The sequence below is a fragment of the Pituophis catenifer genome, unplaced genomic scaffold, assembly GCF_029215685.1.
Source record: "Pituophis catenifer annectens isolate HBS135680 unplaced genomic scaffold, rPitCat1.0.hap2 SCAF_3, whole genome shotgun sequence".
NCBI classification, from domain to species: Eukaryota; Metazoa; Chordata; class Lepidosauria; order Squamata; family Colubridae; genus Pituophis; species Pituophis catenifer.
Window position 1 is genome coordinate 201,816 of NW_027256883.1, and position 14,197 is coordinate 216,012.

General features: G+C 49.9%; 1 protein-coding gene across 10 annotated transcripts in view; it reads right to left on the reverse strand.

Annotated features, from left to right (window-relative positions):
- The window catches only part of SCRIB (scribble planar cell polarity protein), a 54,938-nt gene extending 42,073 nt beyond the window's left edge, over nt 1–12,865 (reverse strand). For all 10 annotated transcript variants that reach the window (XM_070940164.1, XM_070940160.1, XM_070940163.1 and 7 more), the window contains exons 1-5: nt 12,643–12,865; nt 961–1,078; nt 649–727; nt 206–295; nt 60–116 (exon numbers count right to left, since the gene is read on the reverse strand). In XM_070940164.1, coding sequence (XP_070796265.1) covers nt 60–116; nt 206–295; nt 649–727; nt 961–1,078; nt 12,643–12,804 — 506 coding nt within the window. In that variant the 5' untranslated portion in view covers nt 12,805–12,865. The remainder of the gene's footprint in view (nt 1–59; nt 117–205; nt 296–648; nt 728–960; nt 1,079–12,642) is intronic.
- Between the last annotated feature and the right edge of the window lie 1,332 nt (nt 12,866–14,197).

A 14,197-nucleotide genomic window follows, 5' to 3' on the forward strand; every position in this document is an offset into this window, starting at 1 on the left:
TTGGGAGCACAGGGTCTGCGCCCCCACCTCAGCTAGGGCAGGGACAGACAGGCACTCACGCCGGGAGACACTTCAGCAGATTCTCACGAAGCTCCAACGTCACCAGGTTTGCCAAGCTGTGGGAGAAAGGAAAGGCGGGGTTGAGCAGAAGAGTGGCCAAGAGCCCTGTCCCCCCCACCTCCCCCCATGCCTGGCATGAACTCACTTGCCAATGTCATTGGGCAGGCTCTGCAAGGAGACGTCGTTCAAGGCCAGGTGGCCCAGGTTGCGCAGCTGGGTGAAGCCTTCAGGGAGCCTGGGGGGAGAAGCAGGAAGACCCCGGAGGGCTCTGCAGTGGTACACGGAGCTGGGCAGATGGAGCCCCTCAGGGCAATTGGTCTTTGGGACTCTCAAGACCCAAAGGGAGGAGAGGAAGCTGGCCGAGCTTGGCACTAGCCATTTTGACCTCTACCAAGTCAACCTCTGCCTCCTCGGCCTCTGCCCGTTTGGGGCAAGGCACTTCTGTCCCTCCAACAGAGCATTCGCACAGCAGCCCCAAAGCCCCTGCGGGGCAGAACCTCCATGCAGCCATCTCCCCCACAACCCCGGCCAGGTCCCCTCTAGTCAGAGAGACTCTTTCAGAAGGACAGGCGGACGCTTCTCCCCTACCTGGACAAGGGGTTTCCGCTGAAGTCGGCAATCTCCAGGGACTTGCAGAACTTGATGCTCTCGGGAATCTCTGGAATGTCTGGAGCACAGCAGCCCAAAGGCAGGCAGGAGTCAGTGAGGGAAACGAGCGCAAAGCCAAGCAAGCCCCCACCCCCCCCACCCCCGCATAAAGACAGGAAGAGTGACCACCCTGGATAGCCAAATTTGAGCCCCAGCAGCTCCACTTGGCTCCCCTGATGCACCCGGGCTGGGCCAGCACAGACCGGGAAGGCAGCAGCCTCCGCCCGCCAGGCACGAGGGCCCCTTACCCACCGTTGCGGGAGATATCCAGCTCCACCAGCTGCATAAAATTGGCCACCTCGGGAGGGAGGCGCTGGATCTCATTGTCACTCAAGCCCAGCCTGCGCAGGTTCAGAAGTCGGAAGAAAGGCTGCAGGCAGAGAGGAAGGGGCTGCTTGCCAGGCCGAGGGAAATCCCACCCAGCCAGCCTCCCCCGCCAAGCACTCTCCCTCCCTCCCCTCCCCTCAGGGCTGCCTGCTCTTCCTGCTGGAGCAAGCAAAGGGGCCACCGCAGCTGCACCCACCGCAAAGGCAGCTCTGCGAAGGCTGGAGGGAAGAGCAGCAGAGGGGTCTTTGGGGACTCGTTTGCACCCAACCCTGAAGGCCGGAGGAAGCCTCAACAAGGACCACATGGCCCTGGAGGCTCCCCAGAGCAGAAGACGCCCATTAGACCTTCACGTGCAACCTCATGGCTGAGACACTCATGTCTCTGGCTTCCCCCGACAACCTTCAAACACAACCTCTCTTCCCATAAATGCTGAAAGTCTATCTGTGACAGCAAAACTTTCAGACCAAAGAGCCAAATCCACTATTGGCTCATAAATCTGCAATCTTCCTTGCTAAACACAACTGGCTTGCTCTTTACCACATTGTTTTTTTTTTAATTCCATGCTGCTTGTCGCATTATACAATCTATCCAACATTCAGCATAAATCATTTCTGACCGTAGTCTCAACACTATCAAAGTAAAAGCAGACATTCATGTCCCCATCACACCAGCTCCTACAGCAGAAACATTTCTTACGTCTTTACCTGAACAACCAAGGGAACCCTAACCCTAACCCCCTTATCTTACTCCGTGCTCAATGCTGAACTACAAGTAGCCCTTGTTTAACCACCACCTTGGACAACAACTATTCAGTTACAGTGGTAATGAAAAAGTTACCTCACAGCCAATACCCACAGCATTTGTGACTTTCAGTCAGTCAATCTCTCTCTCTGTTTCACCATTACAGTCAGTTTGCCTGTCTTGTCCTGTGCCTGACCCACTTTCCCCCTCCCTCACAGAGTGGAGAGATGGCTTCAACAAGAGATTCCTTCTTGAGCTTCTTTTCTTTGCTTGTCCCTAAAAAGTGACAAATGCAAGTGAAGAAGCTCAACTCTATGGACCTTAATTAGCCTCCCTGAGGAGACTGTAACCTGTTCCACACCAAAGGTTTTAGTCTGCCTCCTAAGCAGCCAGCACCAGGCAAACCCTGCCTTCCATCTGAGGCACATTCCTCATGGTCTGCCTTCTTACTCTCTGGGAATCCCTTTCTCTCCAATCCATGTAAATATGAGCCTCAATTCTCTTTTTCTAATCATCTCAGCAGCTGGGCTGAGCATTCTCAAGGGTGGGACAGTGGGGGGAAAGGGCTACAAGAGTCCCAAAACCTTCCCACTCACTTGGGCTCACCTGGCTGTTTAGAGATGGGTCCTTCTGATGCTGTAAAGCAAAGGAAAGCTGAAGTAAAATGCAATTGTGGGTTTTTCACCCAGGGACTGTTTCACAGAACCACCAAAATGCCGGTCCCAATCACAGCAATTGCTACCTCTATTCACTGGGTGTTTTATTTATGTCCATTGTATACTGCTCTTATTTAGCAACCAACTTCAAACTCCATATAGGTAATCCTTGACGTATGATTCTAACTGAGCACGCAAGTCAAAAAAATGGGTCACGTGACCATGGGCAATTTTACAACATTTTTTTTGGCAGTCGTAAAGCAAATGCTGAGGTTGTTAAGCTATGGAGCATTTTTGTGAGAACCAGAAGTAAATGCTGGCTTCCAACATGATCACATGACTCTATGGACCATAGAGACACTATGGACTCTATGATTGGGGGTATGTGGACCAGGGGTGAAATACTACCAATTCGGGCCAGTTCGCCTGAACCGGTAGTAACAAATGTGACTGGTTCACCGAACCGGTAGTAAAAATGCTTTAAAAAGTTAAAAAAAAGTTCCGACGATGTACTGCGCAATCCTTTTTTTTTTACTTTTTAAAGCATTTTTTTACTACCTATTGGGGAAGTCTGTTTTTGCTCCCAGGAGGCTTCCCTGAAGCCTGCTAGGCCAAAAAGGGGGCGGTGGGGGGGTCCGTTTTTGCTCCCAGGCGGTTTCCCTGAGGTCTGCTAGGACAAAAACAGGGGGTGGAGGGGTGCTGTGAAAGAAAGAAAGAAAGAAAGAAAGAAAGAAAGAAAGAGAAAGAGGGAGGGAGGGAGGGAGGGAGGGAGGGAGGGAAAAAGGAGAGGAAGGAAGGACCACAAACCTGGCACTAGATGCAGCTTCAGAGGATACCTTGAAAGAGCACAGCAATCAATCCAGGGCTGGAAGGGACCTGGAGGTCATCTAGACCAACCCCCTGCTCCAGTAGGACATTGTTAAAGTGAGTTTCTATCTTTTGACACACACCCAGTCACGTGACTACATAGCCACGCTCAGTCACATGACCCCCACCAAGTCACGCCCACAGAACCGGTAGGAAAAATTTTTAGATTTCACCACTGATATGGACATCAGAACTTCAAATCTGGGCCGTAAGCCCCTTTTTTCGGGTCCGCTGAAACTTCAAGCAGTTGCAAAAAACCTGGTCATAAGTCAAGAACCACCTGTCCTGTATTCATGTACAATATTCATAAGTCAAGCCCACTTACCTTACCATATGCTGCTTTTAAATCAGCAAAACTTTTTCTCACCTTAACACACACCTTAACTTCAACTAAGCATTCGACAAACTCCCTCATAAGGCCCTAGCAGGGGAGACAATAAAATGATGACGTGACTTTGCTCCATTAGAAAGGCCCAAAGCCACAACAAAGGAGAAAGAAAGGAGGGAGGAGTAGAGGGTAAGAGGAGAGGAGAGGAGAGGAGAGAGAGGAATGGAAGAAAGGGGAAAAGAGAGGAAGAAAGGACAGGGGACAGGAGTAGGAGAGAAGGTGAGAAAGGGGGAAAAGAGGGGAGGAGTGGGGGAAAGGAAGGGGAAGTAGGAAAGAGGAAGGAAAAGAGGAGGGAGAAAGTAGGAGAGGAGAGGAGGGAGGGAGGGAAGGGAAAGAAAGAAGAAGGAGAAGAAGGTTTGTTGTGAAATGAGGGAAAAGGGTAGAAGAGCAACCCCGAATATAATTAAAGTGCCTTATTCTTATGCTTTCTTTAAGAAAAATACGTATATGTATGACCAATTATGTATAAGAGAATGTACATTTACATTATGTGCATAAGAAATAAAAATTTAAAAAATTCTCAAAAAAAAAAAAAAAAAGGCCCAAACCCAACTGAACAACTAGACTTAATTGAATGTCCATCACCAGGCCAGGTGATATTCAGGAGATGGGTTGGATACATTAAGGGAGAGCATTTGGCTTCCTTTCATCCAACATCACCATCAGATGACCTAGACGAGGGCATAGGAGGAGAACTCCTCAAATATGCGGATGACACCAAGTTGGGGGGAATTGCCAACACTTTAGAACATGAGTGGGTGCCCAACCTTTTGGTTGGCCTAGGCTCCATTTAAGTGGAGAGGAATTGTCTTGAGCCACATACAGAAAATATATATATATATATATATATATATATATATATATATATATATATATATATATATATATATATATATTATAACTTTATAATATAAAATCACATAATGATGTTTAAAGTTTACAGAATTGTAGCCCTGAATTACTGGCTGTCCAAGGCCGCATGCTTGGACACACCTGCTTTAGAAGAGAGGCTCAAGATTCAGAAGGATCTTGTCCGACTTGAGCAGTGAGCCCTATCTGACGAGATGCAGCTCACTGGTGAGAAAAAGTGGTAAGATCTTGCATGTAGGCAGGAAAAGTCGGGTGCACCGGCATAGAAGAGGCGGCCCCTGGCTCAAAAGTGGTAACACTGAGAAGGATCTAGGTCTCCTGGTGGACCACCTGGCTTAACGCCAGGGTGGCTGCAGCTGCCAAAAAAAGGCCAATGCATCAGGATCACAAGAAGTGAGAGTACCGCTCTATACCACACTAGTGAGGCCACACTTGGAATATGTGATGCAAAAAAGAGGCCGCAGAAAGAGTGCAGAGAAGAGAGACAAAGAGGATAAAGAGTCTGGAGGCTAAATCCTTATGATGAACGGTTAAGGGAACTAGGCATGTCTAACCTATCAAACGGAAGGGTTAGGGGTAACATGAGAGCTGACTTCTAGTATTGAGGAGCTGTCACAGAGAAGGGGGGGGGTGTCAACTGATTCTTCTAAGCTCCTGTGAGTAGGACAAGAAGAAAACACTTAGAAACGAGTAAAGTAATTACTAGCAGTCAGCATGGGTTTGTTAAAAATAGATCATGCCAAACCAATCTTATTTCATTCTTCAACATAGTGACTAAATTAGACCAGTGAAATACTGTGGACATAATATACTTAGACTTCAGCAAGGCATTCGACAAAGTAGACCACAACCTACTTCTTCGTAAGCTAGAAAAAAGTGGGATAGATAGCTTCAACACCAGATGGATTTGCAACAGGCTGACAAACCGTACATAACGAGTAGTCCTTAATGGGTCTAAGTCTACATGGAGAGAAGTAAGCAGTGGGGTGCCACAAGGTTCCGTCTTAGGCCCAGTATTCTTCAACAACTTCATAAACGCCTTAGATGAGGGAATAGAAGGGGAACTCACCAAATTTGCAGATGATACTAAGCTGGTAGGAATAGCTAACACCCTAGAAGATAGGCTCAAGTTCCAGATGGATCTTGACAGGCTTGAACACTGGGCCCTATCTAACAAAATGAAATTCAATGCAGAGAAAAGTAAAGCCCTACACTTAGGTAAGAAAAACCAAAAGCACACATGTAAACTGTGGGAAACCAGGCTTAATAACAGTGACTGTGAGAGGGATCTTGGAGTCTTTATTTTATTTTTATTTTATTTCCAATTTATATACTGCCCTTCTCCCTGAGGACTCAGGGCGGTGTACAGCCAGAATTAAAAACATGAAATACAAATATTAAAAAACAATTAAAATATATATAAATTTGGCCCAAAAATTAAAAATACAAACCAATTAAAACATTTAAAAATGTCTTCTTAAGCCAGCCCGGCTTGCTGGAAAAAGTGGGTTTTAAGGGCACGGCGGAAGGCACTGAGGTCTTGGATTCTCCTTATCTCTGGGGGCAACTGATTCCAGAGGGTAGGTGCCCCCACAGAGAAGGCCCTCCCCCTGGGGGTCACCAGCCTACATTGATTGGCTGATGGCACCCTGAGGAGGCCCTCTCTGTGGGAGCGCACAGGTCGATGGGAGGTCGTCGGTAGCAGCAGGCGGTCTCGAAGATAGCTAGGCCCGATGCCATGGAGCATTTTAAAGGTGATGACCAACACCTTGAAGCACACCCGGAAGACCACTGGGAGCCAGTGCAGCTCGCGCAGGAGCGGTGTTACATGGGAGCGCCATGCTGCTCCCGTCACTACCTGCGCTGCTGCATTCTGGACCAGTTGGAACCTCCGGGTGCTCTTCAAGGGGAGCCCCATGTAGAGAGCATTGCAGTTGTCAAGGCGAGAGGTGACGAGGGCGTGAGTGACTGTGCACAGGGAATCCCGATCAAGAAAGGGCCGCAACTGGCGAATCAGGTGAACCTGACAAAAGGTCCCCCTGGTTACAGCCATCAGATGTTCCTCCAAGGACAGCTGCATATCCAGGACGACTCCCAGATTGCGAGCCCTTTCTGTGGGGGCCAAAGACTCGCCCCCAATAGTCAGTGATGGAGTCAAGTGACTATATCGGGATGCCGGGAGCCACAGCCACTCAGTCTTGGAAGGGTTGAGCTTGAGCCTGTTCCTCCCCATCCAGATCCGCACAGCCTCCAGGCACTGGGACATCACTTCAAGGGCATCATTGGGGTGGCCTGTCTTAGTGGACAACCAGCTAAATATGAGCCAGCAGTGTGCAGCGGCAGCTAAAAAAGCCAACGCAATCCTAAATTGCATTAACAGAGGGATACAATCAAGATCAAGTGAGATACTAATACCACTCTATAAAGCCCTAGTAAGACCACACCTAGAGTACCGCATCCAGTTTTGGTCACCACACTATAAAAAAGATGTTGAGACTCTAGAAAAAGTGCAGAGGAGAGCAACCAGGATGATTAGGGGACTGGAGGCTAAAACATACAAAGAACGGTTGCAGGAACTGGGCATGGCTGATCTAGTGAAGAGAAGGTCCAGGGGAGACACGAGAGCCATCTTCCAATACCTGTTTTCCAAAGCACCTGAAAGAAATAACAGAGAGATTCAACCTAGAAATGAGGAGGAACTTTCTGACAGTGAGAACAATCAACCAATGGAACAGCTTGCCTTCAGAAGTTGTGGGAGCTTCATCACTTGAGTCTTTCAAGAAAAGATTGGACTGCCATTTGTCAGAAATGGTGTAGGGTCTCCTGCTTGAGCAGGGGGTTGGACTAGATGACCTATAAGGTCCCTTCCAACTCTGTTAATCTGTTAAAATCTGTTAAAATGGGTAGGAGATCATCCAAGATCTAAGGAAAAATTTTCTGACTGTGAAAACAATCAATCAGTTGAATCTCTTGCCTCCCCTGGGTGCTCCATCGCTGGAGATTCTCAAGAAGAGACTGGACAACCATTTGTCCACAGTAGTAGAGGGTCTCCTGCTCGAGCAGGGGGTTAGAAGACCTCCAACGTCTCTTTCCCAACCGTTAGTCTATGTTCTATGTTATTCCTTTGCTGACCTGGAGCCTGCTTGTCTATGCTGGATTATGGTTTCTCACCTTCCATGGGAGTTTCTTGAGGCCAATGAGATGTTTCTGAGCACATGTCACAGTATAACATAGACTAGAACGTACATATATTCTTCTTCTGTTACTTGTGTTATTTCTAGGGATAGTTCATAAATTTTGTAGCCACCTAACTTGGTAATTACCAGACTGCTAATCTAATTTTATTTTTCAGGGGTTCTGATAAATAGAGAATATTTTGTAAAGTGTCTCAGATGTTGAGAGATGTGTACAGTATTATACAAAATTTCAGTGTACTCCTTCCAGCCGTGTTTGATGTTCTTTAAATTTATTGCTGCCCATTAGCATCTACTAACAGATCTATTTGGACCTGGAACCTCCTTCAAAGTTCAAAGTTCTTTTAGAAAACTTTCTTGCTTTTTCTGTGTCTGTTTTCATCTTCAGTATTTTTACAATGTTACTGTAGTACTTTTTTTTTTTTAAACAACTGTATGAAATTCTTTGTTAAATTCCTTTCTGCGATCTTTGTCTTTCTGGCTTTCACCTCTCAATTGTTGGGGGCTTTGGCTTCTCTCATCTTCTAACCAATTTCCATTGTTTTTTTCTGACATCTACTTTGCTTTCTTCTTTTTTGCTTTTTAATCTTTGACAGTCTCTTCACATTCATTCTGAACTTCTTTAAATTCATTCCACAATTTCTCTGGTTCCCTATCAATGAGGTTCAGGGCCTCAAAGGAATTTCTGATGTTCTCCTTGAAAATGACAAGTATGTGTTCAAGAGCATTCAGTAGAAACTTCCACTTTAGCTGGGCCTGGAACTTCTGCATAAGCAATCTCTCATGTCTTTCACAGTAAACCCCTGGCCACTTCTTTAACCCTCAGCTCTTTAACTGAGGAATAACAGAGTTCTTTTGCTTCCTTATGGTAATAGCATGGACAGTTTGGTTTCTGTGTATTTCATTTGGTGATATCTACATATAAACATTTTTTTTTTGGGGGGGGGGAAGAGTCTGAGTTACCAAGAAAGCAATGGATTGACATAAACTGGCTTCATGTTGGTTTTACGTTTTTCTCCTTAGCATTTCTAACTTTGGCATTGCAGTCTCCAGTCACAAGGAGCACATCTCACCTACATGTTTCATCGATTTCAACTTGAACTTGATCCTCAAACTCCTCTTCTTTTGCATCAGAGGTTGAAGCACAAACTCAGATGATGGCATTAAGGGGATGCCCACATGGCTGCCTTGCACCCAAACATTGTCCTTGATACATCTTTCCTGATTAGAAAAGCGATACAGTTCCTTCTTTGGTTTTCATGTCTTGAGCAATAAACAACCTCGTCTGTTTGAAAGTGTCCTGTTTGAGTACATTTCAATTTGATGATGCTTGAAGATGTTGCCAGGTGGTCATTTCACCTTTCATGGTGTTGAGCCCAGCAAAGTCAGCCTCCGACGCCAATTTAAGCCTGGGCACCTGCCTCAAAGTGCACCTTCCCTCCAGAGGCTCCATCGGGGAGCCCTGCCAATTCTCAAGCCTCTCGGTTCATTTAATGATGGTGAAGGTCATTTCATGAACCAAGCAGCAGCCCAATCTTCCTTCATTAAATGACTGATTTGCTTAACGAGCGCGGTAAAAAAAAAGTCATAAAAATGAATCCCATTCATTTTACAAAGTGTTTGACTTACGACCCTAATGGGCAAGCTCCCATAGGGTTATAACTTGACAGCTGTCTGCACCCTAAAAGATGCTCAGCAGCTCTCCAAGTGCCGTCTGATCTGAGGGGCACATCATCCAGCAGTGCATTGCCAATTGCTTTATATTTCCTATTAGGTGTACTTCTTTTTCAGGAGTGGTTTGCGCCTGCCTCCACCCCCCGCTCTACTCAATATGCACGGATGCCTTTGCTGCTGTTGTGATCGTCTGCAGTGTCGCTGCTGCTCAATATAAGGGCCTGCTTGTTTTAGCCGGGCAGCTGTGATGCCCTTATTGCCTTGAATGATCTTGCTGAGATTATACATTCTTGGTGTGCACTCCTAGCACCCTTTCACTTGTCCCACCCAGGAACAATCCCTCTCCCCACCTGCCATGATGGGGCAGCACAGCAGGATCCCAGGATTCGTGGGTTAACAATGCAATGCAATTGCAAAGAAAGCAAGTGCCATCCTAGACTGCAGCAACAGAAGCAGAATGTCAAGATCAAAAGTTGATGTTGCTTCTCTCAATTTTGCATCGGTCAAAGCAAACTTAAGTCTGGACAATATGTTGTAGGAATCTTAAAACCACAGCCATATCTAGTCCAACATCCTGCATCCTGCTCGGTCCAGGAGTGTTTCTCTGATAATCTCTCTAAACCTCTAGTAAAAGAGGTTTACTGCTTTCCTGTGGCAGTCTGTTCCGCTGGCTGACATCTGATGCCATGCTGAGGCTCCTCCTGATGTTTAGCCGGATCCTCCTTTCTTGCAGTTTCCCCCCTTCACTGCTTCTGGCCAGCTCTGGGGGCCCTACAGAATAAGCCCATCCCCTCTTCTGCGGGAGAAACGCTCCAGACATGGGAAATCAGCTGTCCTCCCTCCTCCCCTGGAGGCTAAGAAGAATCTTGACTCTTTCTTCACAGCGCTCTCCTTTCAGCCCCTTGCCGGCCCACTTTGGCCTGGCTCCAATCGGCCCCTGGACTTTTGGATTTGGGGGGACAGAATTGGACGCAGGACTCCATAGGGTACATGGAACAATTGCTCTTCCTGATCTGGATTCTATGCTTCTGCTAAGCCACCACCCCCCCACTCCCCCAATGTAGCTATAGCTGCTGCATCAGACTCCTGCCTGATGACTAACTTGAAGGAAAGATACAGACAAACGGTGTGGAAGCCTCACTGCCTCTCCCAATTTTGCTCACTGACAGGTCTCACCCTTTCTGATGAGAACTCTGCCAAGCACTAATTCCCAAGGACACACTCCTACGGTTCTTGTGCTCACTCTTGCTATGGTGACACAATAGTCCTATTCTTCCAGTCATCAAGCACCGATGCAAGCTTCCCCAATACATTAAATTAGCTGCAGATCCACTCTGTAAGTAAATCACATCTAGTTCCCATCTTTTCTTGGATCCCGGCACTCCTAGCACTGGTTTCAATTCCACTCTTTAACAAACCCGCACCAATTCCATGCAAATCCCTAAAATCCTCTCACTTCCATTCATCCCAAATCATTTCACTTCTACTCCTCCTGCTGGAGGTTCTTTATTCAGTCATCTTCCCTCACAAAACGGTTGTTCTTTGGGTCTACCCTGCTTTGCCTCTTTTGTTCCTTGCTCTCTTTCACTATTTTTTTGGCAACATTTTCTCTCAATGTGCATATGATTTCTGTCATTCGTACATTCATACATTTTGCAGTAATCATTCCCCACTTGTTTAGAGCCCCCCTCACATCTTCATTCCACCCATGCTTTCTTTTTTTGTATTTCTCATTAGCATATCCCCCACCCGCGAGTGAGTGCTCAATAGGCCATGGAGACCATAAAAAGAAATTGGAGACAATGGGAAGAAAGCGGCTTGCACGCAGAAGTGGGTGCCCAGGACAAAAGGACATGGAGATGGTCTGGCCGTGCAGAGGAGGAGGAAGGATGACCAAATGTATGGAAATGGTATCAGCCACAAGAAAGTTGTTTCACCTTTTGTGTGTGTGTAAATTTTCCCCCCAAGATCCACTTTTGACCCCACTAGAAAACGGTCTGCTCCACATTTAGAATGTTTCATTCTGGTACTAACAACACGCTCAGACTTTCCACATCAAATCAAATCAAATCTGCCTTTAGTTTCACGGCTTCTACAAGTTTACACATAAATCTAAAGTTCTTAATCCTGTACACCACCCGGAGTTGCAATGAAGTTGCCATGGAGTTGGGCCCCCTTACAAATCGGAGGGAGACTTATGCTTAAGCCTTACATCCAAACCATACTTTTTCTAAGCAAGCACTCACCAATCACCATTCTCATTCATTTCTGGGTCTCTGAACAGCCCAGTCACCACCTGCCCATCCATCCGGTCATCTCATCCGATAGAATATCTCTCCCCTAAACCACATGCATTCAGAACCCAATTCCTGCCAATCCCCTTTTCTGGTTCTTCCATTATCACCGCTCGCTGGAAGGTAATAATGTGCAATTGTCACCCACTTACAGATTCTTACAGTCCATAGTTTGACTCTTTCATTCATAAAAAAAGTTACCGGCCTGCATTCATCAGTTCCATCCATTAACGTTCCCCTTTCTCTCCCCAAGGAGCAGCATTTCTATATTTTATTTCTTTCATTTGGTAATTGCTACTGAATGCCATTTACTTCTTCCACATGGCCAGCTTGCAATTTTCCTGGGTACCCAGTCGAGCACCTCCACACACACCCCCCGCCCTCCGGCTGTAGAGCCAGCTAGAGAAGGGGGTCCGGGCTGGCAGAGCGGGCCCCTTTGGCCGGGCTCCTTACCAGCAGGGAGGCCACTTGGGGCACCTTCCGGAGCCAGGAGACCGAGGGGCAAGGGAATCGGGATTCAGGTCCAGCCATAGGAAGCCGAGGCCAAGCGGCATATTGCGAAGGCGGCCCCGACTCTCCTCCGCTTCAAGAGGGAAAAGCGGGCGGGCGGGCGGGCGAAGCTGAGGGGGAATCGTCCTCACACCGGGCGAGGCTAAAGAGCGTTTCTGCACCGCAAAAGGCCGTCCGCCGGACTCACGGCGACCATCCCCGACGGCCGAGGGGGAAGCGGAGAAGGGAGAGCCGGGGGGAGGGGGGCAGGGAGGGGCCCAGGGGGCTCAGCCCCACCCCCACCCCCACCGGAGACAGGTGCGCGGGGGGGGGGGCGGCAGCCGGAGAGGGGGGAGGGGCGCAGCGGGGTCTCCCAGCGGGCGACGCCCCCGCCCCGCCCCGCCCCGCCCGCGCAGAGAGTCCGTCGGGCCCACCTTGGGCAGCTCGCGGAGCTGGTTGGCGTCGAGCAGCAGCTCCTCCAGCGAGCGGCTGTAGCGGTAGACGTCGTCGGGCACGGCCTGCAGCGAGCAGTGCCGCCGGTCCAGCGTCTCCACCTGCCGGTTGCAGCGCCACAGCGGCGGCATGCAGCGAAGCATCCTCGGCGCCGGGCCTGGCGGGCGGGGGCGCACCGGGCCGCGCGGGCTCAGCGGCCGAGCCGGCGGCGCGGCATCCCGGCGGCAGGGCTCCTCCTCGCCATCCGCCGCGAGGCACTCTGGGATGCCGCCGCCCCGCCGCGGAGGACTACAGCTCCCAGAGCGCCCGGCCGGAACCATAGACCGCGCGGCCTAGCGCGTCCCGCCGTCTGCGCAGGCTCCGGCGGCGCTCTTTCCCTGCCTCTCCGTGCCCCGCCCGGCTTTTCTGCGGCCCGAGCCGAGGGTCAATCCCCACGCCCCCCCCCCCACTCCCCCGGCGCCCCGGAGGCTGCTCCGGTTCAGGCAGCCGCGGAAGGAAGGAGCCCCGCCGCCGCCAAAAGAGGCGGCGTCGCTACTGGACGGCGCAATTTCGAGATGGTCTTCAAGGGCCTCCCCGCGTGGAGCGCACGGCAGTAGTCCAGCCGGGAAGACGGACCCGGCAAAGGCCGAGCTGCTACTCCGGCAGGATCGCCAAGCCGGGCCCGGCTCCGGGGGGGGGGGAGAGAGAGAGAGAGAGAGAGACAGGCGCGCCCTCCTCACGCCTACCCAGGGGGCAAAAGCCCCTAGCTGGGGCTGAGCGGAGCCGGTTCTTCCCCCTCCAGGCCTTGGGCCAGCACCACGATGGCGACCCCCCCCCCCAGGGCTGGAAACTGCAGCTGGACGCTGTCTGCACCCGGCACTGGCCATCCCCGCTCTGGGCTGCCGGTCATCTCTCCCAGCGGCCTCCGTGAATGGTGCAGCCCCCCACCCCCACCCCCCAGAACACAATGGGAGCCAGCCGGAGGGAGCGACAGACCTCTGCACGATTGCCCCGCTTAACCCTCCCACACCTGGGCTGAACCTTCCCAGAGGCCTCCCTCCAGCACAACCAGCCCTTTTCCTCCATGGCCCAGGACGCCCAGACGGACACTATCTAATGGGGTCAAGCCCAAGGATGGGCTCTAGAGAAGTGGGCATATCCTTCACAAGTAAGAGTGTCCTCGTGGGATTACCTTCTCCAAGCTAGACCCTGCAGGAAGTGGGATTCTGGACCAAACATGGCTGGAAGCTCTCCTTGTGTTTTACGTAGCTGGGGGAAAAGGGGCTCGGTGGCTCAGTGGTTAAAGACACAGAGCTTGTCAGCCTGGGTTCCAGACCCCAGCGCTGCACGACAGGGTGAGCTCTCCTTACTTGCCCCAGCATCTGCTCACCTAGCAGTTCCAAATGTGAGTAGGTAAAGAGGTAGCACTTCAGTGGGAAGGTAACAGCATTCTGTGTGCCTCTGTGTATACTCATGCTGGCCGTATGACCATGGAAATTGTCCTCAGACAACAATGGCCCCCTCGGCTAAGAAATGGAGCTGAGCACTGGCCCCCCG